This window comes from Eutrigla gurnardus (assembly GCF_963514095.1).
Source record: "Eutrigla gurnardus genome assembly, chromosome: 1".
NCBI lineage: Eukaryota > Metazoa > Chordata > Actinopteri > Perciformes > Triglidae > Eutrigla > Eutrigla gurnardus.
The window spans coordinates 2,450,319-2,473,273 of record NC_139915.1 but is presented as its reverse complement, the minus strand read 5'-3'; the positions used below and the strand labels follow the sequence as shown (position 1 = coordinate 2,473,273).

The 22,955-nt window shown below is 43.8% G+C and overlaps 5 protein-coding genes across 8 annotated transcripts; 3 read left to right on the top strand and 2 right to left on the bottom strand.

The window, feature by feature from the left end:
• cmc2 (C-x(9)-C motif containing 2) lies at positions 1 to 2,236 on the bottom strand. Of its 3 annotated transcripts, XR_014597324.1 has the most exons (6): positions 1,948 to 2,236; positions 1,684 to 1,753; positions 1,152 to 1,222; positions 990 to 1,061; positions 599 to 863; positions 1 to 548 (listed from the first exon to the last, which is right to left on the bottom strand). XR_014597324.1 is itself a non-coding variant. In XM_084012131.1 (5 exons), the coding sequence occupies exons 2-5, from the start codon at positions 1,718 to 1,720 to the stop codon at positions 780 to 782; spliced, it is 264 nt and encodes an 87-aa protein (XP_083868257.1). In that variant the 5' UTR covers positions 1,721 to 1,753; positions 1,948 to 2,236; the 3' UTR covers positions 4 to 779. The 3 variants fall into 3 exon arrangements, 2 of the variants coding, with proteins under 2 accessions (XP_083868257.1, XP_083868258.1); XM_084012131.1 differs by having other exon boundaries at positions 4 to 863; XM_084012132.1 differs by lacking the exon at positions 1,684 to 1,753 and having other exon boundaries at positions 7 to 863; positions 1,152 to 1,268.
• Positions 2,237 to 3,519: 1,283 nt separating this feature from the next.
• cenpn (centromere protein N) lies at positions 3,520 to 6,560 on the top strand. Its single transcript, XM_084024775.1, has 10 exons — positions 3,520 to 3,813; positions 3,932 to 3,977; positions 4,082 to 4,141; positions 4,408 to 4,481; positions 4,586 to 4,759; positions 4,867 to 4,968; positions 5,293 to 5,347; positions 5,495 to 5,604; positions 5,760 to 5,883; positions 6,241 to 6,560. The coding sequence occupies exons 1-10, from the start codon at positions 3,643 to 3,645 to the stop codon at positions 6,360 to 6,362; spliced, it is 1,038 nt and encodes a 345-aa protein (XP_083880901.1). The 5' UTR covers positions 3,520 to 3,642; the 3' UTR covers positions 6,363 to 6,560.
• An 868-nt stretch (positions 6,561 to 7,428) lies between these two features.
• Positions 7,429 to 14,796, top strand: atmin (ATM interactor). The gene is made up of 4 exons (XM_084011750.1): positions 7,429 to 7,794; positions 10,319 to 10,444; positions 10,727 to 10,926; positions 11,019 to 14,796. The coding sequence occupies exons 1-4, from the start codon at positions 7,543 to 7,545 to the stop codon at positions 12,787 to 12,789; spliced, it is 2,349 nt and encodes a 782-aa protein (XP_083867876.1). The 5' UTR covers positions 7,429 to 7,542; the 3' UTR covers positions 12,790 to 14,796.
• A 258-nt stretch (positions 14,797 to 15,054) lies between these two features.
• Positions 15,055 to 17,347, bottom strand: LOC311012568 (uncharacterized protein). Of its 2 annotated transcripts, none has more exons than XM_084008058.1 (3): positions 17,019 to 17,347; positions 16,731 to 16,949; positions 15,055 to 16,435 (listed from the first exon to the last, which is right to left on the bottom strand). In XM_084008058.1, the coding sequence occupies exons 2-3, from the start codon at positions 16,914 to 16,916 to the stop codon at positions 15,596 to 15,598; spliced, it is 1,026 nt and encodes a 341-aa protein (XP_083864184.1). In that variant the 5' UTR covers positions 16,917 to 16,949; positions 17,019 to 17,347; the 3' UTR covers positions 15,055 to 15,595. The 2 variants fall into 2 exon arrangements, with proteins under 2 accessions (XP_083864184.1, XP_083864183.1); XM_084008057.1 differs by having other exon boundaries at positions 17,033 to 17,346.
• A 131-nt stretch (positions 17,348 to 17,478) lies between these two features.
• LOC311012577 (protein phosphatase 1 regulatory subunit 3E) lies at positions 17,479 to 22,158 on the top strand. The gene has a single exon (XM_084008080.1). It carries the CDS (start codon positions 17,847 to 17,849, stop codon positions 18,759 to 18,761), a length of 915 nt encoding a protein of 304 aa, XP_083864206.1. The 5' UTR covers positions 17,479 to 17,846; the 3' UTR covers positions 18,762 to 22,158.
• Positions 22,159 to 22,955: the final 797 nt, after the last annotated feature.

Below are 22,955 nucleotides of genomic sequence, written 5' to 3'. Positions count from 1 at the left end.
TTTCCAATGATGACACAATAAAAAAAATAGTTGTTAATTTAACATTTCACTTTATTTAAAAGAAGTCAAACTTGTTACGAATCAATACGATTCCCCATTCAAAGAAACTTCCCAACAACAATGAGTAAGTTAATGGGTGTACTGTGTGTTCACACTGAGAGTAACATCCACCCACTGGTCATCTGGTTTTGGGGCTTTTCTTTTAAATGCATCTCTGATAACCTGAAAGTGACTCTCACTGTTGCCATGAATAAAACAGCTACCAGAATATTCCTGAGGTGTCCTGCCAGCATAAATAATGTTTGATGAAAGGGCTCTGCCAGCAGCTACACTAATCTCTTTGATGGAGCTGTAGAGCACTGCTAACAGAGGGAGGAATAAACGATGATCCCCAACAGCAGTCTTTATTTTTATGCTAACCTAAAATGTTCTGGAAACACAGTTTAAGTGAGAGCCGGTGATGAAAAGTCAAAAGTCTGTCAGGAAAAGTTCACACCACGGTCAGAGTAAGCCGTAAGCTAGACTCCAACATTTAAATAACCTGGCCTCTTAGTCATGTTTCCCTCAATCAATACAAAAAAATATATATGGCAATAACAGCAACACTTAGACCCGTCAATGCATTACAATCCACACTCCTCTGAATTCACACAGACAGAAGTTCCTCTGTCTATACAGAAAACACCAGGAGAGGCCTGTTAGACAGTTTCATTCAATGTCCCATTGTTTGAACACGTTGAACCTGCAGTGTCGGTGGCAAAGCGGCAGTTAATAGTCCATCAGAGCTGCTCTTTGGGCCTTCCTTTCAGCCTCTGTTTCATCTCTTGTGCATGCTGCTTGCTGCGTTCCCGCTTTTCCAGTCTCTGTTGAGTGGTGAGAAAAACAAGGAAAACATTTGTTGAACAAAGACGTTTTCTTCAAAGACCAAAAGGTTCAGCAGTCCCTTTGTTGCATCTCATTCACAAAATGCACAATAATAACTGACGGACCTCTTTCTTCAGGCACTGACGCATCGCGCGGTCCACGTCGTTACACGTGCCAAAGAACTTCAGGAAGTTGTGCTGAGGGCGAGGAGGAAACAAGATAGCCATTGTTTAGTTCTCTGTGTATATGAAGCAGACGGCGATACAGTTATTGAGAGAGTGGCCTACCTCCGTGTGGCACTGCCTCAGACGAGTTATCAGCTCATTACACTCCTCCGTGTGCAGGTGAGGCGACAGGTCAGGGTGCATGCTGAGTTAAGGGCTCACTGTACCACTGCTGCAATACTGAAAACCCACAAATAAGACCATCACTGATCGCGGGCAATGAATTAACAATTACTGTTGAATATTACTGTAAGAGCCTTTCTCTATTTCTTTCTTTCTGCTGTACTGCACTTTTCCATTAGATAGCAATATGCTGAACATACTGAGGCTGCAACGACTGGTTATTTTCATTATTAATTCATGCATTTACTCCTAAATTAATCTATAAAAGTCTATAAAATGTGTCAACGTGCTCATCAGGGGAGAGCTTATGGTCACATCTACCGGTCCAAAAGCCCAACAGTGATATACATACAAAGTAGGATATAGAGCTGACGAGTTAATGCGTTTTAACTAAATGTTGGTACTTGTTCCACTTGATACACTGTGTCAGGATCACTACTCTTTGTTTATAGGCCATGTTGTCTAAGGATACTCATGCCTCCCCATCCCTCTCCGTCCTGAGTTGCCATGACGACGGGCACTGTGCTCCAGTGGACACTTACCTGCGGACACAGAGAGAGAGCATACAACACAATGACAAAGTGACGCTTCACCCTGACTTTTCTGGAATGGACTACGTGGGTTTGGTCACTGAGTTTTGTTCCGACCTTGACACGGACACATAATAATTGCATGTGCGATACATACTGTAAATGGTTTCATATCAGCCATTCGATACCACTGTGAATGCCCTTACCGGTCGAAAGCAGGTGTCATCTGAAGGTTTTCCCAGCAAACCTCGGTGGGTTAAATGTCACTGTAGCTAGCTAGCTGCTTAGCCTCGGCTAACGTTAACGATGTGTAACACCGCAGGTTTCCTCGTTCTCCCCGTAGAATAACGACGCGGTGACTTCACTTTCTCAACACTTTCGACTAAATCTGCTGGTCTTCAAGCATGAATCTAACACGCAAACACACAGCATGGACCTGTAGGACGAGCTACCGGCTACAACGCTGGAAGCTTTCGTAACTGTTTAGCGACGACAGCAATTTGACTGAGAATTAAACAGCGAATCGGCGTCTACCCTTTCCCCCGAACTGACCAATGGGATGCGTTCTTCTCATAAAAGGCGGGACATTTGATGACGGAGGTTTAAAGGAGACGCAAGAGCGTTCTCCTTATCGTACTTCCGGTTTTGCTTAAAGGTGCGTTTAATGTTTGATAAGTGTCTATTTCTGTCGTGATAACTATATATACAGTCTTATTTGAGTTAAAGGCCGTGTCATGGCTAATGTCAATGTGATGGACGTCATTTTCAGCATTTCAGATATGTTGGTCCTGGTGCTGCTACTGCTGCACTGTTTCAAGCCTTGTGGATAAAGTGTCCAGTGTGACCTTAATTTGGGTTTCATGGTTGGTTTCATGGGTTTCATGGGTTTCATGGTGACTGGAGTGGATCATCTGCACACTTTCCAATGAGCATCATAAACAAGTCCTTTAAATATATCTCGACAAGAGTAAAATGTAAAGGGTGGATATCCCAGGTGGAAATACTGCACGTTTTACTCCACTAAACAATAAAAACATTGAATAAATCTATAGTTACTGCCTACTTTTCATAAGTGTTTATGAAGGAGAGTGATTCCCCTCTCTAAATGTCTCACATACAGGGACGTTGGAAATATTTTTAGTAGGGCCCCATGAAATCAGTTTAATTTATTTCCAGATTCCGTAATATTTTTTCCCAAATTACGTTTTCCGTTTTATTTTTTCTAAATGTATTGTTTTAAGAGCACTTCTATCCATCTAATCATGTGGTTGATGAATCAAAATTAAGACATTTACTGAAGAATCATACAAATGTGCATAAATATACATGTGTATGTGTAATAATTTACGGAGGAGTCACAACCCCACCGACTTTTACTGACTAAAGACACTTCCAACGTCCATGCTCACATAGATCATTTCAAGTACAATTATCAAATATTTTTGTGAGAAAATCAAAGGTCAGGGAAAAGTCCAAAAAGTGAAAACAATTTTGTGCATCAGGACTCTGTTTTTTCTTCTTTCGCCTCCCATTATCTCACAATCCTTCGGATTTATAGTGACCCAGAGTTTGGGAACCACTTAACTACCTCTTTAAACGAACTCTACCATGACCAGCTAATGTAGGGAAGGCTTGAATACATTAGTAATATACAGTATGTCCCAGGAGACTGTAGTACTACCCCTCCAGCGCAGCAGGGGGCGCTAAAGGCAGCAGGGAGCGCGTAAGATTCTCTTACGACATCTGATTGGTCAATTCGTGTTTGTCGGCGGTTTGTTTGGATGTAGTGTAGATATTTGCGCCAGTGCGGGGCTGTACGGAGCCGACGGTTGAATTTAACTCAAAAACGACCTTCTAGGTACACACATTTAACTGGATAACGTCCACCAGTCTGAGGGAGAATGGACGAACCGACGAGACGGTTACTGCAGCGGCTCATGAGACGGATACCGACGCAAATGCTGAGAACGACGCTGGAAAAGTGGGGCCGTTTAACTCGGGAGCAGCAGCAGTCCATTGATTTCACTCAGTCAAAATGGGCGTTAACGGAAAAACTCCTCTCCATTTGCGACGTGTGTGGCTCTTTTTCCTGAAATATAAGTTGTTTTAAATATATAGTGTTAATAGGAATCAACGGAATGTGCATCTCCTGTATTTTATTTACCTCGCTTGTTGTCTGTGACGTTACAGGAAAACAAGTTGGCAATGAAACACCTCACAGAACTCGAGATGATATGTAAGTCAAGCTAGCTTATTTTCTCGTTTGGGTAACGGTAATCATACCATGCCACCCCAATAACGCCTGCTGTGTCCCTTCCCTTTGGTGTCCCATTCTCTCAGATATCATTGACAATCCCAACCAGGGGATGTGGTATGCCTTCCAGCTGATGGACCCCGAAGGTATGTTAAAATAGGCTTTCTGCCTCATTGAACTCCACAGCTGCTGGTGGGATCAGGGTTTAATGATTGGTTTTACTAAGTCAGGTGTCCGGCTGGTGTCTGGGTCATCATGTGCTTTACAGTCCCAAAGTAAGGCTCACCTTTTTGCACAGTGTAGTCCATCACCGGTGTATTATTAATATGTGAATTCCAGGGAATTAAAAGCTATTATGATAAAGGTTTCTATTCAAACCTGTAATAATGTTTGCTCATCATTTTTTTTCCAGATGATGCTCACGCTGTGGAGCTGATGCAGTTCAAGGAACAATTTAAATCCCACCTCAGAGAGCTTGTGAGACATGTAAGCCAGATATTCTTCCTCACACAACTTCATAATTATAAAGGTGCTGGCTTCTCTGTGTTTAACATCCTGTATTAAAAGATGCTTGTGACATTGTATTCAAGGTGTCTGTCAAACTCAAGAAGCACACGGATGATGCTGTGTGGATTCGGATTGCATGGGGAGACACCTTCTCTCGGCCCAACCACCTGAAACCAACATATGTGGTTCACTATCTTCAAACCCCCTATGTCTTTGTGACCAGCCTGACTTCAAAGCAAAAGCCCCTTTTGTCCCAGGTGAGGACTAAGTGTCATATTCAACCCGTGACATTCTTTGTACAGGTGGCAGGTTTTATGTTTTCTAGTATTTCCATTCCCCTATAAAAGAGTGACGTACTTCGCAGGCCTTGGTTCTCTCCACCCGATATCAAGCTATCAAGGATGCTAACCTCAGTGGAAGGAAACTCGCCGCCATTAGGGACCTGCTGATGAGGCAATATCAACATGTAAGTCTTTTCTAAATACACACACCATACAAAGCTCTGTATGTCCTCTCTTTCCCACTCAATCAAACATGGCTGATAAGTATTGGAGTGTTTCAGTGCTAATTACAGTGAACTGAATTTTTGGATTTCGGAGTAAACTTATTATTATCTTATTGACATCCATGACCACCTGTTGAGGAAAACTGTAAATTGCCAAGTTCACTATTTATGAACCTCAACTACACTCAAATATTGAGCTGTTTGTACTGAGAAGCCCGACTGTGGAAGGTGGTTTACAAATGGATTGAACTGATGTTAATTGGAAATTTTGTTTTTTGTTTCTAGGTGTTTCCCACTAAGACTCCTGTTCCTCTTGCAGAAAATAATCAACTTATCTCAAGTATGTTTAACAAATCATTTGATCTGAGATTAGCAGCTTTAATATTTTTATGTGATTGCACACATTTATTTTTTTTAGCTTAATGCATTTAGCCTTAATTCGTTCTCCATTGTGATTTCATGTATTCGGCTTCCCTTCTATTTACAGACCCACACATAGAAAGAGAACAAGCTGATCCTGCAGCAAAGAGACTTCAGAGTGCCTGTGAGGCCTTCGGTGGCGGCATCTTACCTCAGCTACAGTCTGCCGTTTACAAGGTATCCTGAGGCATGCTTGTGTTTTAAAATACTTAGTTTCAGCATTCCAGTTTTAATAGTTGGATATCAAAGAAACAAAGGGCACACATTGCTGTCTCTAAAAGGTCAGTATCACTCTGAGTTGCTAACATCTATGTTTTATGTGCCTTCCTCAGCTGGAGACAAAATATAGAGACTTCAACAACAGGACCATGACGGAGCAGGATGAACCCTTCAGATGTGTTGTCAAATTTACAAGCACCAACCTTCTGGAGTCACTTCGATGCTGTGCGTCTTCAGGTACCAAGAGTTTGTGAGCCACAGGCCTTTTAGGAAGAACATTATACTAACATTGTAGCTCAGAAAAACATAACAATTTTTAATGATTCATAATCCTGGCAAATCCATAAATGACCACAAGAGGGCACATTCACATACATACACTAGAGGAAATATTCTCAAGGAGCTGTTCTTCTTCTACTACTTCTTCTTCTTCGTCTTCTACTTAATATCAGTCAGTGCATTGAAATTGCTTTTACAATGCTGTCCTTTAATTATTTAGAAATGTTTTAATCAAGTCAACAAATTCATAAATAATTGTGATTTTTCTTATGAGTCATTTTCAGTTGAACTCTTTTTTTTTAATATATTTTACAGGAATTGCCTCCACCCCTGTCACACCTCTGCTGTCATGTATCCCCCAAAAAGGAAGGAATTATTTCGTCATCACAGACAATGGCCCTGGTCCCTCCTCACAAACACGCCCACCACAGAAATGATGGGGGAAAGGATTTACAGTGAGGCCTGCCATGTCTCTGTCATTAATTTCCTTATTCAGGACCTTGTTTCTACGTGCTTACAGTTGCACATATCTCCGTGGTTGTCACAATAGTGTCACTTAAATATCTGTTGAAGGTTTTTAAGTTATAGAATATTACTGCCATGAAATGTTTTATATGTACAAATTGAATAAAAAAAGCAGACTTTGTAATATTTTTGTATTCTATTCATGTAATTCCATCCTCAACACAAGTCATCCTTCCATCAGTTGGTATTTACAGTCCTTGTTTCTGAGTTAATTTAAACCCTGGTTGGTACATTAAATATTTAATAGGTTCACATTTTCAAGTCTTTCTTAGACAATACTCGCATGCCCATATGAACATTTAAATATTTATTGGTTTCTCCTGTCATTACTGCCAGCGAAGAGATCCCTTCCAAACATAACTTCACTGTAAGGAATAGGGTACACTATCCAAACTCCTTCTGCTGCTTGGAGCAATTTAAAAATTCAACCAACCAACCAGCTTATGTGAGGATATGGGTATCTTCCAAAGGTATATAGCCTGTGCAGTCCAATAGTCAATTTTCTATGACACCTTCACAGGTTATCCAGGAGATATCTGATGCTATGGATTGAGAACAAAAAAATCCATAACGGACTGATTTAACTTACATTTTAATTTAATACAAAACATTTCTATATAAAATAAATCCTCTGCATACGTTTATAAGAATGGTAACCAAGGCAAGTTGTGAGTGGGACAATTTATGTTTATATACAGTGAATATAAGGGCAACAATAAATTCCTCCAAAGATTAGCCCACAACCTGACATAATGATATAAATACATACTTGTTTGTGTGTTAATTATGACCGGGGATGTGATCTAAAAGGTCTTAAAAAAGGCCTTTTTCATTTCAGCTCGACTTTAAAACAGAGACTGTGCATATATACTACATAGACACGGGCATATACATATTTATTATAAAATCAACCTCATTCCAAAGCCTGATTCTGATTTGCAAAACAAGCACGCTCTTCTACCGGATGTGACGTAGGCTCCGCTGTTCCAGCAGTCCTGGCGAAGCAGCCTTTCAGACAAAGCTGAGGGACGGAGAGAGAATGTTCACTCAGTGCTGCTGCTGCTGCTGCTGAGGAGGCTCTCTGCCAAACAAATGGACTGTCAACACAGAAACATGGCGACCTCCGCGACGAGCAGGGCGACTCACAGAGACAACGCCGCCGCAGACAGGCCGAGATGCCAGGAGCAGGCTGTGCTGCATTCACGGGACATCATCAAACCTAGCATCACGGAGCTGACCAAAGAAGTGAGGACGAACATACTCTGCACCGTGGAGGGATGTGGCAAGATCCTCCCCAACACACCTGCATTGAACATGCATCTCGTTAAGTCGCACCGAATCAAGGTAAACGCGCACGCAAGCCCGGCTAACGCGCACACGGGCTAGTCGTTGTGATGCTAACATGGCTAATCAATGCCGCGAAAAGGCTGTCATGAAACTGGAAAAAACGCAAGTCATCCGTAACAACTCGGTTTTTTTTTTTAGCTAACGTTAACGTGATAAAAAAAAGTAGTGAACAAACGTGCTACGTCATTACGTCATAGTTAACGCTCGTTAAAAGTTGAGCTACGTTTGCTGTTGGCGAGCTAGCATTGCAGCGGACGCTAGTGGTTATGATCGATGCTGCGCTGAGATCAGCTGATGGCCGTCCGTGGTGGTCTGGGATTTGTGGAGAAGCTGGTTTTGGCTCGTGTGTGAATGGATCTGGTTATTACTTTAAGGACCTTTTTGAAATGGGACCATAAAGCACTGCAGCGTCTACTACTAATGCTAAACAGTCAGTAAACTGGAGGCAATCAAAGCGTTTGCAGCCTGGTTCTCCTGGCTTAATTAACCGTTTCCCCTCCATGAATGGAAGGTCATTTGCTGGTAAACGCTGCCTTTGTCCTGCACTAGACTGACCCCTTGTTTAAATAGGTGAATGTGAGAATTTGAATTAGCTCTTAGAAGAAGTGCATGTGGCTCAGCTTGAAGAATCAGTGCTTTTACCATCCATGTTGTAAGTTTTAGTCTTTTACTTACCCAGTCATGCATACTTTTTTATTTTTATTTCTACTTTGCGTACTCCCAAACAAAGAAAAAAGAGCTGCAAAAGCTTTAATGGGTTTATCAATTTTGTACATGAACATGAACAGAAACTACATATATACTATATGTAGTTAGTGTTTATGTTTGTACTTGTACTAACATTTACATTTACATTTAGGGCATTTAGCAGACGCTTTTGTCCAAAGCGACTTACAATAAGTACATTTGTCAAAAGAAAGAAACCACAACATATCATTGCTGATAAAAGTAAGAGCTAAAAAATAGACCCAAGTGTTAGGTCCTCGTCTGAGTAAAGTAGTAGCTGTTCAGCAAACATACCCAAGTACAACAGTGTTATGATCAAAGTGCTATAAAACATAGAAGTGCTTTATTTGTGACATGTCGGTCACTTTAAGAGTAATGGAGGATTCCAATACTTTTATTTATTTTTTTAAAGAGAGAAGACGAAGTGAGCAGCATGTTAATTTAAATCCCAATCTATGTAAAACTTCTGTCGACAGCGGTAATGATATTTTCCCACTGGCACTCTATATGCTTTCTCTGCGTTTTGCATGAAGTCCGACTGCTATAATGAGGTATGATGTGGGACACCATATGGGTTTTCTATTTACACCGCCTACCTCTACAGCAGCCTTGCACAGCAGTCATGTATTTGATCACCCACTGACTTTTTCTTACCGGTTGTGAAGACTGATGCATTTTTATTAAAACTCATTCAATCAGCCTCTCATATGTGAAATAAGTTAGCTGTCTTTCTATCCTTATCACTGACCTCAGCAGCAAGGAGAAGCAGAATTAGTCTGTTACTTTCACTTATCACTGTATTGAACAGTCTCCCAGATAAAGGATCTTGGCAATGGCCACTTAAAACGCTGTGCAAACCCGGTGTGGCAACCGTCTCCCTCTTTAGGGCCACAGCCAGCTACTGACTGGTGACGAATGTCTCGACATGACTCAGGCTTCGGCCGAGGACCAGATGATGTAGCTGACGCCGACAGCAAGAACGGTCATTGTTAGCAAAATGTCTGCTTGTGCTAACTCCATATGGTGAACCGGAGGGTGTTTGTCAGCTTTGGCTGTTCTGTTCCCTCCAGTGTTACAGCAGAAGGAGGTGACCTTGACCACTGTAAGGCTGCAGTATAAAAGACTGTCATGGAGTGGATGGCTTTCTCTTTTTTCACCATGCAATGTACAGTCAGTGCAGTTACTGTAATACGTATACAATCCATTAACCATAAAGATACTATTCAGGGATGCAGAACATTTAAAAAAGCAACTGTGTGAAATGTAAAGACATAGTGGAGTAATGGATAACTGAAGAGAGAATTAATACTCTCTCCCTGTATGTACATATGTATGTATGTTGTAATCCGAGCCTCTCTTTGCTTTGGTCACATAGCCGGGTCGGCCTCATAATATGCATTTAGTGTGTGCAAGTCTCTGATGTGCCCCGTCTCTTGGAATATGATTACGTTTTTAATAAATATATTTTCCCAATGAGAAAATCAAAGCAATGTACTTTTTTTCCCACAATCATTATGGTTACTTTGAAAAATGAATAAATATTGGTATACACAACATTTTATTATACATCATTGAGTGCCTTTTATAGCAGTTACCGTAAGAAACGTTGTAGATCAAGTAAAACCTCCGTTCAGCTTAAATCTGGGCTTTTCAATTGGTTGCTTTGGGATGAATGAATTCACTGTATTCTTCTAACACTTTGCTACCGAGTAAGGTAATGACATAAACATCCAAAATGCATATATTTCTCTGCTTTGTGTTCTCTTTGGTCTTTCGCCGGCATCGTGACCCACAGGATGGTATCGTCAATCCTACGGTCAGAAAGGACATGAAGGGCTCTCAGAAGCTTTACTGCTGTCCGATTGAAGGCTGTCCCAGAGGGCCGAACAGACCGTTCTCACAGTTCTCCCTCGTTAAACAAGTAAGCCTTTTCTCCAAATATCTGCACTCCTATTCATGTGATCAAAGGAATTCAAATATGTCAATTACAGTTCTGTAGTATCTATACCATATACTTTTCACTGGAATGTGTTTAACAATACTAAATGTTTATTATTTATTAGCCTACTTATAAAAATCCCCTTATCTTTAACCCCTCCCGCAATGCCAAGAAGAAGAAAAGCAAGCATACTTCAAAAGTAAAACAGAATACAAATCAATTGTATGCAATGTATTCTTTGCTCTTTGATCCGTTTCATTGTAGCACTTCATGAAGATGCATGCAGAGAAGAAACACAAGTGCTTCAAGTGCAACAATGGCTACAGCACCGAATGGGATCTAAAGAGGCACATAGAGGACTGTGGGAAGACCTACCACTGTACATGTGGCTGTCCTTATGCTAGCAGGGCTGCTCTCCTCTCACATATCTACAGGACAGGCCATGAGATTCCTACAGAACACAGGCATGTACCTTCAGAGCACATCCTGATTTGTGTTGAAACGTTGCTTTGGATTTGTCTAAACATTAAATGGCTCTTTTTTTGTTTCTTCACAGAATTCCTCCAGTAAAAAAGCGAAAGATGGAGAAACTGTTAATCGGTTCTGCAAAGGTTCAGACTAATGAGTCAACCTGTCAGCTCATGTCTGCTAGTAGAGAGCTGACCGAGACCGCAACCCCTTCTGATAAAACTGTTCATATCCAAGACTCGGTGAATCAGATCTACATCCCCCGTAAGATCATCAAGAAGGTGCTCCTACCAAAACCCAAAATGGCTTTGGTGAGTGTTCCTGTGATGCAGCTGGCCCACTTGCCTGTCCTCCTTCCATCCACAGAAAGTGGGACTCTGAGGTCTGTGGTGCTGGCAGTAGACAACCAAGGCTCCGTCAGCACCCTTCACCTCCTGCCACAAGGAGCTATGGTACCCCAACTCAATGCAAAGAGTTTGTGTTTCAAGGGTAGCATGCCTACTTCCCGCTCTAGCCTGGGGCCCATTAGCACGGGGGTGCAGGTCAGCCTGGACTCTGTGGTTACAGATGACCCAGCCAGCCTGGCAGGACAACGGGGAAGAAGCACCTCCACCAACATTCAGACGGACAAATCGTACTTGTCAAACATTCCCACAGGAGTGGGGGTTGGGGAGGGAATGGGATTGTGCTCCGTGGGTGAGTCCTCGGTGTCGTCCTGCTCCCAAACGGACATCAGCGTAAGTGCCCAGGTCCTCCTGCCAGTCAATGTAGAAACCCAGACGTTCTCCTGCCGGGCAAAAGCCACATCCTCTATTGGAGCTCAGACAGAAAGCCAGTGCGTGAGTCAAATTCCTTGCTCCTCTTCATCTGTGCCCCCACACAAAACCAGGCAAACGCAGACATATATTGCCACGTCACAGCCAGAAGAGAAGGCTCAGGACCAGCCTATGATGTGCTCCGATCTATTCGACGGTGAATCCCTCAGTGTCTCCACTCAGACTGCGCTAGACATAGATGATACCCTCACAGGAAGCAGTATATATGAGGACTCGAAGTCCGCTGCTGGTATGTGTTTTGGGGTGCAGACAGATGAGCTCAATTCAAACAACATGGCAGATAACCAGACCCAAACGATGACCTTGTTAAATGACCTAGAAACGATACTGTCTGACAGTATGACAGGCCACCAGGTGCTCACGGAGGCACCTTCAGGCTGCGGGTCAGGTCTGGGATCTGTTCAGGAACAACACAATGGGATTGACTTTGACTTTGAGGAGTTTCTCAATGCTGTGCACATCCAGACACAGACCGAGGAGAGTGAGCTGGGAGGACTGGGTGGTGACACGCCGCTGGAGTCTCTGGACATCCAGACCCAGACGGACTTCCTGCTGATGGATGAATTGGACCAAAGCGAGGGACCAAGTCGAGCCCAAGCCAGCGACCTGGAGCTATTTGACACTCAGACTCAGACTGACCTCAATTTCCTGCTGAACGCTGGAAGCAACATGCCCTTGAGTAGCATTCTACGCCATTCAAGCTTTTCTATAAGCACCGAGTCTTCGGATACAGAAACACAGACCGATATCCCTTCGTTCGCCACGGGCCTCTCTGCTCCGGCTCCCGTGAGTCAGAGTGAGCATGCGAGGCTGCTGAACAGTACAGAAACGCAGACTGTGACCAGCCAGGCGGAAGGCCTGGGACACCTCTTCCTAACGAGCAACGAAACGCAAACCGTCATGGATGACTTCTTGTCAGCAGACCTGGCCTGGAATATGGAGTCCCATTTCAGCTCTGTGGAAACTCAGACATGTGAGGAACTTTGTGCTCTCTTTCAGCATCCTGAGAAACCCAACAGCTGAAGCTGCCTAAGCTTTCGCAGTACAATTTCCTCTTGTCTGCCTGTTCCTGTAAGAGGAATCGGTCCACGCTGTCGTCCAGCCGACCACAGTCTTAGCAGTAAGAAAATGTCTTTGAACATTCCACTGGAGACATCATGTCCAGAGCCTTTCCAGGTATATATCCTGTCAGCTCTGCTGCACTTTATTAGCTCTGCGGGCATGATTCATCAGCTCCTGTGATAGTTTACATATTTATTTGCACATAAAGTTACATTTGTTTGCGTCTTGTCTGAAATGGCAGTTTACTTTATATCGATGTATAACCACTCTGACTGGTTTTCACTCTTTGGTCTTGTCTTGCTAGCAGTTTAAAAATGACTGGATATTTCTTCAGTGTTAAATCTGCACTTAGAAGGGAGGACATCTTTAGCTGTGCGTGGTTCTCAAGAAAAAGGCTCATAAAATGTACCCTGTATGACAGCTTTCCAATATGCATATACTGCATGAAAACAATGTCATCTCGGCTGTACAGCTAACTATGATGTGCATTTAGTTAACGTACGTGTTTGGAAATGTGCATGAAGTCTTCACTTGGTCAGCCGTACAGGAACATAAATATCTATACTCAGCTTGTGTGTCTCATGGCGACCTTGGTGATGTTGCCTTATCAGTGGCAGCAAGACATCCTGCAAGCTTTGCAGCCAGTGGAACACTTGACCGGCTTTTACGCGTTCCAAAATAAAACCCCGTGAAGCCTTCAACAGTGCATCATTGCTCAAAGCCATTAAACAATTATCTGAAACATACTGTTACTCATACAAATATGGCACATTTTTGTCTCGTCTTGTTGCACACCTTTCATTGAAATGTGATTGTGACGTTTGGTGTTGGAAAAACTCTTTTTTTTTGTGTGTCCGAGCTTCTACAGCTCAGCAGTCAGGTCAGTAAGCAGACTAGGCTTTAACTGTCTTTTGACTTATTCATTAGCTGGGTGTAAGTGTATACTGTAGCAGTACTCTGTGCATGAAGTTATCCAGTAATGTTACTGTAGAGAAACACATAGTGGACTAGAGCTAGGATTAGCCAGAGCTATTGTACGTATTTCCATCCTGATTTTGACTGAAAGGAATCCGGTTGGGACAGTGTTTTAATTTATTTTCTATTGTTTTGATGTCACTATATTGTTGCACTGAGTTAGCTCATTAAGCACAGGCACCACATGCAGACTGTGTTCTACTTGGGAGCCGTAGAGCTTTAGGCCTTGATCATTTGTTCGTTTTTGGTATGTCGGTGCCTTAACCCAAGCATTCACTTTATTTCCGCACAACAATGTGGTGCTCTAACTTAGCATTTATCAGAATTACAAAAGAATATGTTTTGGAAAATGAAAAACTTGATATTTTCACCATGTTTGCATGAAATATTAGACGGCTCCCTCTTTGTTCCCTCCAGGTTTGATGGAAAGATTTAGGTCACATGAAAGTAATGCTGTGCAGCATTTTAGTGGAGATAATTGTGTTGACCACATCTCACTATTTTTATCGACGGGTGGTTAACGCTGTTACAGTTCATTGATATTTTTAGAAGCTGAAGAATGTACAGAACACTGAGACACTGTTCCAAGAATAACATGCTCTGTTTTTGTTTGCACCATATCTAAACCGTTAAAAGATACTTTCCCTGTGTTGATACGGATTTTGAATGCCATTTTACATTTCCACATTTCTTGTATTGAGATTAGTACTTCTGGTTTGTGGTTGAGTTCAAACACGTCATCACAGCCTCTCCCTGCTGGGTAAGTCTCGCAGGTTTTAAACAGAACTGTGTAGAAGTCTCGTCAGTCTCGAGTGTCCGTTACAGTGCTTTATTTTTCTCTCCGTAGGGAGTGCATGCAGATGTTTTCCCAGCACAAAATATTTGTTTAAGCAGGATGAGTTTCTGTTGCCTATATGTGCAGAGTTAATGGTTGCCTTGATTAATTGTTGAAGCTATACTTGAGATGTTTTTAATAAACTGCTGGAAAGTGGACATTGTGGTTTTTGTCAATTATTCTAGAACAAAGGTGGAAATAAAAAACACATTGCCTCAACCAAGAAAACAAAAAAGAAAGAGAGCAGCTGCTTGTGTGTGAAACAAAAGGGTTCACACACCTAAAGCAAGCCTGTAATTCCACTCTGTTCAGCATGGTGGGAAAGGATGCACAGGCATGCTGGTGATGCCTTCTTCAATGTACAACACATACAGTCTTATTTGTTGGAACAATCTCACTCGGTGGATAGTTTTATTTATTTATTTTACTTTTACAGGAAACCAGATCATCACAAGTGTAAGTACGCTGCACTGAAGACCCTTCTGACTTGTATAAAGTGGATGCTGTAGTTTGGCAACAGTTTGTATCATCATCATCACATAATCGCAGGCTGCAGAGCGACACTGAAGTTCTGAAAGAGCTGCTTGTGGCTGAGAAGTAGAAGGGGAGGCAGGCACGCTGCCATCATTCCTATGAGGTAGTTGCACCGTTGCTAGGTAACTAGAACAGCTGAAAAAGCACTCGTGGGAACGGGTCAGAACAAAACAAAATCCCAAATGACTTTTATTAGCTTCACATTTCAATGTTCTGCTAATGGTCGGTATGTTCTGAAGGGTCGGACCGAACTGACTGAAAACTAAACCAGATGAATGACCTCTGCATTAGTTACTTTTCAGTCTCATACCATTATACTCTTCTGCTTGATTGAATGTTGTATGATGATTCTGAGGGATGAATGATGGGAAATTAGATAAACAGGCTGTTTTTTTACTTGGTTGAAGAGTTTAAAAGGATTGCTTACATGCACACCGTCTTGCTGGGGTACATACGGGCGGGTGAACCTGCTGCCGTGCCGATGTGGACGGCCTGCGTGAGCCTCTTGGTCACTGAGTAGTTTGTGTGGTGCACTGTGTCGGGTTTGGAAGACGCAGCTACCTGACACCTCTTTGGGACAGAAAGACTCGCAGCAGAGAACAGGGGGTGGTTGTGTTGACACGCCCGGTACGTTGAGGTCGGGCCTGCAGAGTGAGTGTGAAGAGCTGGACTAGCAATGGTGTCCACCCTTGTTCCTCTTGTCCTGCTCTTCTTCTCAAGGATGAAACAGTCTTCTGGTGTCTGCTTGCCACTGCGGAGCTGGCTGCTGGCTTTCTGAGGGTTTGGGCGTAGTGATTTAATAGGTGGTAAAAATGTTACGTTTTTAATGGGAACCACTATATTATTGAGCCTGCTGTGTAACTGATGCTTAGTGTTTCTGCTGTCTGAGTATTTTGCAGGGATGTGGCGAAGCTGCAAAGAGTCCCATTCCTCCTCCACCCCTTCTTTGTGTGGGACTTTTGACTTGGTTGTCTGCATTGAATGGAGGACAGGCCGCTCTGGGCCGTCTTCGTCCTGCGGAGACACCACAGCAGCGTGACCCCATCCGGTGTGCTGGTTTACTGCGGTGGATTTCTTCAAGCTGTCCTGCGGGTCACCATGAGACTCACAGCGGCGCTCTGCGATGCTGGATGAGCTGGATGCAACGCGGATTGTTGGGTCAACAGACGAGGGGGTCACGTTGTCGGCTTGCTTCGGTTTCCTGCACCTGCTCTGAGGCAAAAGTATGCCGCTCAGTGGAGCAGCCCTGGCCCAGCCACAAACCTGGGGTCAGATCGAATAGAATGTGTTAAATATGAAAACAAACGTTTTATATGTTTAAACTGAAAATACATCAAATGAATTGTGCCAAGTCGATGTTAAAAGTAAGTAGACGTTGTGCTAGTATTGGTATGTGATGCTGAGCAAGTTGTATAGCAATATCAGGAACAAATAACATAGATAATTGTTGTACAAATGTGGAAATATAAAACATAATATAAACACACTGGTGGTACATCCTACGTCACTTAATCAGATGAAGGCAAGCGTTAAAAAAAACAGTGTTGCATTCACTTACAGCTTCTTCCCAATCAGAGTAACAATGCTGCTCAAACGGCTCCATTTCTTTCCTGAATTCCTCCTCGCTGATATCCAGAAGGGCATCAACGTGTCTCCTATCTGGGCTCTGCTCCTCAACCGCCTCCTCCTGGGTCGGAAGCTCCTCGTCTGATCCACTATCAGCCACTTCTTTTAAGGTCTCCATCGTGTCTTTAGCTTGTGTGCTTCATGGTGATGTCTAGAAGAAAGGGAAAAAATCCAGCAGGTGCATGAGTTCTGTAAATCAGCTGAGTTTGAAACGTTACACCAGACTTCACTCACCAAACGGAAGTTTTCTGTCTCCCCTCTTCCGTCTCCCCTGTAGGACTCACTAAGCAGGCAGAAACACTATCGGACACCAGCTGCTGTCCATCCGGGTGAGTTGTCTTTCTGGTCACAGATGTAGGCTACTGAATCCCCGGCGAATGCCTTTGGAGACGAGCTGCGACTCCGTTGTCATAGCAACCCACAGAGGGCGCACCGGAAAAGACGTGACGTCTTGAAAGAGGGCGGGGCTGAATGCGCTGCTGCCACAGCTCACTCTGCTCCAGATGAGTTATTACGTGTCTGTTAATGCGTCGTCATTCACACCCGATGCTGCAGAATAGAATAGAGACCTAATGATGATGACGTCACAGAATGATGTAAAACGTGTAGTGTGGTGAAAGGGGGAGTGAACCGGTGCGTCTCTATGAAGCAGGAAACCATTCAGTTGCAACGTTCAGTTCTGCACGTAGAGCTACTGATGACGTCGAGCGGAGTTCACGTCACAACGATGCGCGTTCACGAACGTGAACGTGGAAGCGAGTGACGGCGCTGCCAAAGAAGAAGGAGTGCGCTCTTCATGTGTTCTAGTCTCTTCGCGGGAGCAGAAAGTGTGTTTTGTCCGACATTTAAAGTGACCGGATTCACAGGAACGCGCACGTCGGCGGCTTCCTTTATTGGTCCAGAGCGGCGCGGTGTCGACCTGTGACGCGGCCGGAGCGCCTATCCGCGAGGGGGACACGGACACCTGACGGACGCGTCCGTCGGCGCGCCGGTCTTTTCCCATCACCGCCACTCCGGCTCTCTGCAGTGCACGAACCTCCAGCGTTTTATGGAAGCGGAGCCTGCGCGTCCTCCCGTCGTCATGCTGCCCCCGAAGACCTGCCTGCCCAGGAACTACAGCTGCATAGCCGGGCTGTTCGGCAGCCTGGCGGCGGCGAACCCGCGGCTCGACGACGGGGAAGACTTGGATGTGATGAACGGCACCTGTGACACCGCCGAGAGCCCCGTGGTGGAGGAGAGACCGCGGGGCAGGGAGGTCTTCCTGAAGCCCCCGCAGAGTCCAAACCTGCGTCGGAGGTGCAAGTCGCTGCCCACACCCACGGAGAGGGCAAAGTTGGAGGTCTCCCGCAGCAGGAGCCCGAGCAGCCAGAAAAAGGTCCGCTTCGCCGACTCCCTGGGCCTGGAGCTCATTTCGGTGAAGCACTTCGACGATGCGGACGAGCCGGAGGTGCCGGAGCGCATCTTGGCCAAACTCCCCCTCCACCTCAACCATTTGGACACAAAGTTCCCACGCCCCCCCGCGCACTCCGCGTTCATGGAGTTGCAGTTCACCAACCCGGGCACGCTGCCGGGCTTCGTGCAGAAAGTGAGGGAGGTGAAGGTCCTGCTGGAGACCGCCGAGGCGGACGAGTTCAGCCTCAACGGGGTCGTGCGCGTCTTGAACCTGGCCTTCGAGAAGAGCGTGTCTTTGCGGTACTCGCTCAACAACTGGATAACGTGCATGGACAGCAGGGCGGCCTACGTCCCCGAGTCCTGCAGCGGCGACACAGACAAGTTCTGCTTCAAGATCGTCATGCCCACGTACCTCGACAGCGGCGGCACCTTTCAGTTCGCCATCAGATACCGCGTCGGCGGCCGGGAGTTCTGGGACAATAATAACGGGAACAACTACAAAGTGCGACGTCACAGGTTCAAGATGTCCCCGCCGCGGGAATGGGAGAACGGATGGATTCACTTTATCTGAGCTTCAGTGGCTTCTGCCATCTGCAGAGGCACACTGCGTGCGTAATTTGCGTAAAAGTGTTCCCTCCGGGTACCTTAAGTGTGACTGTAGCCTGTTAAAGTGATTTATTTTCTGCCATTTGCCAGCTACACACATGCTGTGACATTGAAATGATCCCCCCCCTCCCACAACAATTCAACTATTTGCCCCGCAGTGGTACCAGAGTGAGTAGCCTCCGTTAGGTGCCCGACGAGGGGCTGTTAGATAATTTGCCTTGATGTTCAGGGTTCTCCGTGCAGCTCGGTGCCCTTTGGGGGGGCCATGGTCACGTTATGTAATGTAGAAACACGTGCCAGGGAAAACGTGCATCATCCGATCCTCTCGAGAGATGCTGCGAAACGAGAGATGTTTAAATTACGAGTTTGTTGTGCATGCGTGCAAGAATATAGGCTGGATGGGAGGCATAAAGGATCTTCTTCCTGGCTGATGTGCATATCGAGCGAACCGTGTAGCATATTTTATATTCTCCTGCAGGCTGGAGAAACACGCGATGTCTTACTGAGTTGACAGACAGAAATATACAGGTTGTTTTTCCTTTTAAACACAATGCATGTACAGCTTCCCACTCTCATGCCATTGGAAAAGAAAATGCCTTATTTAAAGCCATGGTGTGGGAAGCTGTGCATTGAATATTGTACAGTATTTTCTTTCTTATTTGGCTTGACTAGTCTGAATACATTCGATATTTATCATTTCTAAACTTTCAGATACTATTTCTAGGCATCGGTAACCAGTTAGTGTGTGTTTACCTGTAAGCTTTGAATGCAGGGACACACTTAGTCATAAACCAGCCGTATATGCACCTCTTCAACCCCCTTTTTATATTTCTTTACTGAATCAATGCAAACATATTTTAAATGTTTTGCCAAATTCAGCAAGCAAGGGGCCTAACCAAAGTTCAAAGGCAATGGAAATATTTTGTCTAGTTGAAAAAGACCTTAAAGTTTCTGTTTATAAAGAATGGTCTCCAACGCTGTCATGCTGTAGCCTACTGTGATGCGAATGGACTCCTCCAGCGTGGCTGTTGCCCCAACAAGGACAATACATTTACAAGCAATGTGTGCCAGGTTTAGATTTACCTCGGGGTACTTACCGCGGACCTTCTCTCTTCTTCAGGTTGACCGTTTGTAAACAGATGTTATTTTCACAGTCGTTATTTTCTAACAGAACAGCATTATTGTACATTTAAAGATTCCAAACACAATGCTAGCGTCCTTCCTTTCAACTGTTTCCTGTAGACCAAGTAAGTAGCGATTACACGGATGAATGTGTTTAACCGTACAGGTACATCACTGTGCAGGACTAGTGCTGCTCCTTCCACTCCACGTCACCGACGTGGTTCAAACCACGATTGGACTGTGATTACTTTCCTTTGCCTACCTTAAGCCTTGATTGCTGTTCCACAACCAGTCGACCCTCTCAGACAACAGCAACCCTTTTCATCATTCAGCGTCGGGTAGTCTTCCAAACCTGCTTCTGACCGTTCAGATCATGTACCTGCATGTCAAAGGCAAACAGGCGTTTCCTTATAATGCAAATATCCATCAGGCTTTTTGTAAGTGTATGATATTATCACTGTGTTTCCATGCAGAACGTTCAGTAAATAGACTTTGAATTCCAGTGCTCTGGCTGTAATCTGAACATCACTTTATCCTTTATTTACATCACCGTGGCCTCAGAGCGAGGCTCTCCGTTTAATGAGGCCATCAGGTTGACTGTTCCTGTAAGCACTTAGTTTTTTTGGAGCAGTTCCAATGTGACTCCATCAGTAATGTTTGTCTCCAAAATCTGACACGGTTCTCATTGTTGCACCAGACGTTGTTGAAGTGAGAAATGACCATCGGCACTGACTTGGTATTTGCTTCCTCTACATTTCTCACGTAGCAGATCTGCAATTTCTCAGCTGTTTATTTGAGAAGAGGCCTGGCCACCGCAGAGCTTTAGTGCGTTATGTCAGACCAGATATGTTGTTAAGTCAGTGGGTATTTGCTTTGGTCCTATTAACTTTGTTCATTCATGCAAAAATGAATGATCCAGGCTGAGACTTGATGGGGGAACTTAGAGATGCATCAATACCACTTCATAACCGGCAACACAGGTTCGAACATTTGATTTCAACACTTCCTGACCAAGATTTCAGATTGACATCAATGACTTGCTGCATCTGATGCTGCCTCTGTTATCCATCACATGCTACTCTTTGGTTTACGTTTCCATAAAGTGTGGAAACTGTCCGATACGGTTCTAGTCGGATATTTCCCACAATGCTGTTGTTATTGGTGCATCCCAAAGAAAACGAAGGGCTTCTGGTCTGATTGGATTTTCACTTCAATGTATCCAAAATAATTTGCATCAGAGCTCACTTATATATATATAGATATGTATATAAATGTTTAATGTTTCATATTGAATGTCTTCTTGTCACTGTTCTACATTGTTCTGTATTTTGAAGCATTTTAAAAGGAGCTGTGAGAGATAGGAATGGAGAAAGTTGTTGACTACTATCCGATGATCCTGTGAAGTTGGAAATAAGGAATTCCATAAGCACACTTACTATTAGATTTAATTCTATAGATTTAATTATATATAATGCTGTTAAATTGGTTATACCACTAACGTCTCAAGATGAGGCTGCTTATTAACTAATTAATAGCAGCTTATTAACGGCAGGATATTGCAGAATCTCCCCTGAAATGTGAGCAGTGAATGAAATGAATACGTGGGAAACAGCTGCAGGTGCACGCTGCCTTACTATAACATACGTTTACTTAGAGACACGAAGCAAAGATGGAAGAATGCAAGTGCTTGTTTGTAAAGAAAGAATGTGATCAATGTGGACTGTAGTGACAGAGAGACTGGGCACATCTGGGCCAGATGGGTAATGCACTTTGGAGTCTGATCACTTTGGCGTGAGCGACTTATGATTGTAGCTGGACTGAGCAGACTCAGTCCAAGCAGGTTTAATGCACTTTGAATGAGAACAAGGGAAGGCGGCAGGTTGGAAACTCACCATAATGTTTATGAAATCGTTTGTGAAATTGCAACTAACCAAGATGTTTTTTTTCTCCGTTTTATTTCACGGCTCTGTTCTCTCACCGTTATCACTTCTGTCTTATTTCTAACGGCGTATGGGCTGAACTGAGTGCCGTGCGGTGAGGATGTTTGGTTTTGTAAATCCTATGCAACCCCTCTGTTGTAACATCTGCAGCCATCTGACCGTGTTAATCTGTACCGTGTGCTGTCTTTTGTTTCTCTTCTGCAGTGACCATGTTTGCATGTCTAACATGCCTTTATTTCTCATTTCTAATGTTACCTAGATTTTGTTAAAACAATGGTTAATAAAGGCATTTGTGATGGACATTCTCCACCAGTCTTTCAAACTATCAAACTTACCCGATGCTACCTCCATACCATAGACTTGATTTCATTTTTGCAGGGACCAGTGAGTACAATAGTGTTGTTATAACAACTATCGGTCAGCTGAGCATCTCATTTGCAAAGAGCTGCTGCTGCTGCTGCTGGTTCCCATTCATAGAGCAGCACACTGCAGTCGCCATTGTAGACATGGCTGAGGACATGTCCTTGAATTGATTACCCCCCCGCCTGCGGTTTATGCTAAGGGAGGGGTTGGAGCCTGAAAGAGGAAGTACAGGGGAGCCGAGCGAAGGTGCAATAAGCAACATAGAAAATATCTTTTAAAATGCTAATGATAGCATGTTCTGTTTGATCTTTTTTCATTTTTAGCTTCACCCCTGAGAACGTTCTCAGACCTCAGAGAGTGCAGCTATTTAACTGTAGACAGACTGATTGTAGCTCCTCTAATCAGCTGTTTCATGACTTAAAACTGAAGATTGAACTCTCATTTCACCTGTATATTAGATCTGAATATTACCGTAATATTGATCATGCAAACTCATGCAAACTCATGCAGTAAGTACACCTAGAGTTCATAGCCTATAAGTGGTATCAATCGATTTGAATCACTTCAGTATTTTGTTTAACAAATATTAAAATACAATCAATCTACAATCTACTTACTTTATGAAAAGCTTTCTCTCTAAATGGCACATTATAAGACATAAAAAGCCAATTGGCATGCAATTAAATAACGAGTTCCCCGATAGAGCCTGCTTTCATTATAGGAATTAAATGGCT

Excerpts from the sequence above, each read along its gene's own strand:
- cmc2 (XM_084012131.1), bottom strand. The coding sequence starts at position 1,720 with ATGGCAACTCAGGACGGAGAGGGATGGGGAGGCATGA. Across the intron at positions 1,062-1,151 it reads TGAGGCAGTGCCACACGGAG|CACAACTTCCTGAAGTTCTT; the intron begins GTAGGCCACTCT and ends CCTCGCCCTCAG. Across the intron at positions 864-989 it reads GTCAGTGCCTGAAGAAAGAG|AGACTGGAAAAGCGGGAACG; the intron begins GTCCGTCAGTTA and ends ACCACTCAACAG.
- cenpn (XM_084024775.1), top strand. The coding sequence starts at position 3,643 with ATGGACGAACCGACGAGACGGTTACTGCAGCGGCTCATGAGACGGATA. Across the intron at positions 3,814-3,931 it reads AACTCCTCTCCATTTGCGAC|GAAAACAAGTTGGCAATGAA; the intron begins GTGTGTGGCTCT and ends GTGACGTTACAG. Across the intron at positions 5,884-6,240 it reads TCGATGCTGTGCGTCTTCAG|GAATTGCCTCCACCCCTGTC; the intron begins GTACCAAGAGTT and ends TATATTTTACAG.
- atmin (XM_084011750.1), top strand. The coding sequence starts at position 7,543 with ATGGACTGTCAACACAGAAACATGGCGACCTCCGCGACGAGCAGGGCG. Across the intron at positions 7,795-10,318 it reads TTAAGTCGCACCGAATCAAG|GATGGTATCGTCAATCCTAC; the intron begins GTAAACGCGCAC and ends CGTGACCCACAG. Across the intron at positions 10,445-10,726 it reads AGTTCTCCCTCGTTAAACAA|CACTTCATGAAGATGCATGC; the intron begins GTAAGCCTTTTC and ends GTTTCATTGTAG.
- LOC311012568 (XM_084008058.1), bottom strand. The coding sequence starts at position 16,916 with ATGGAGACCTTAAAAGAAGTGGCTGATAGTGGATCAGACGAGGAGCTT. Across the intron at positions 16,436-16,730 it reads ACTCTGATTGGGAAGAAGCT|GTTTGTGGCTGGGCCAGGGC; the intron begins GTAAGTGAATGC and ends ATCTGACCCCAG.
- LOC311012577 (XM_084008080.1), top strand. The coding sequence starts at position 17,847 with ATGGAAGCGGAGCCTGCGCGTCCTCCCGTCGTCATGCTGCCCCCGAAG.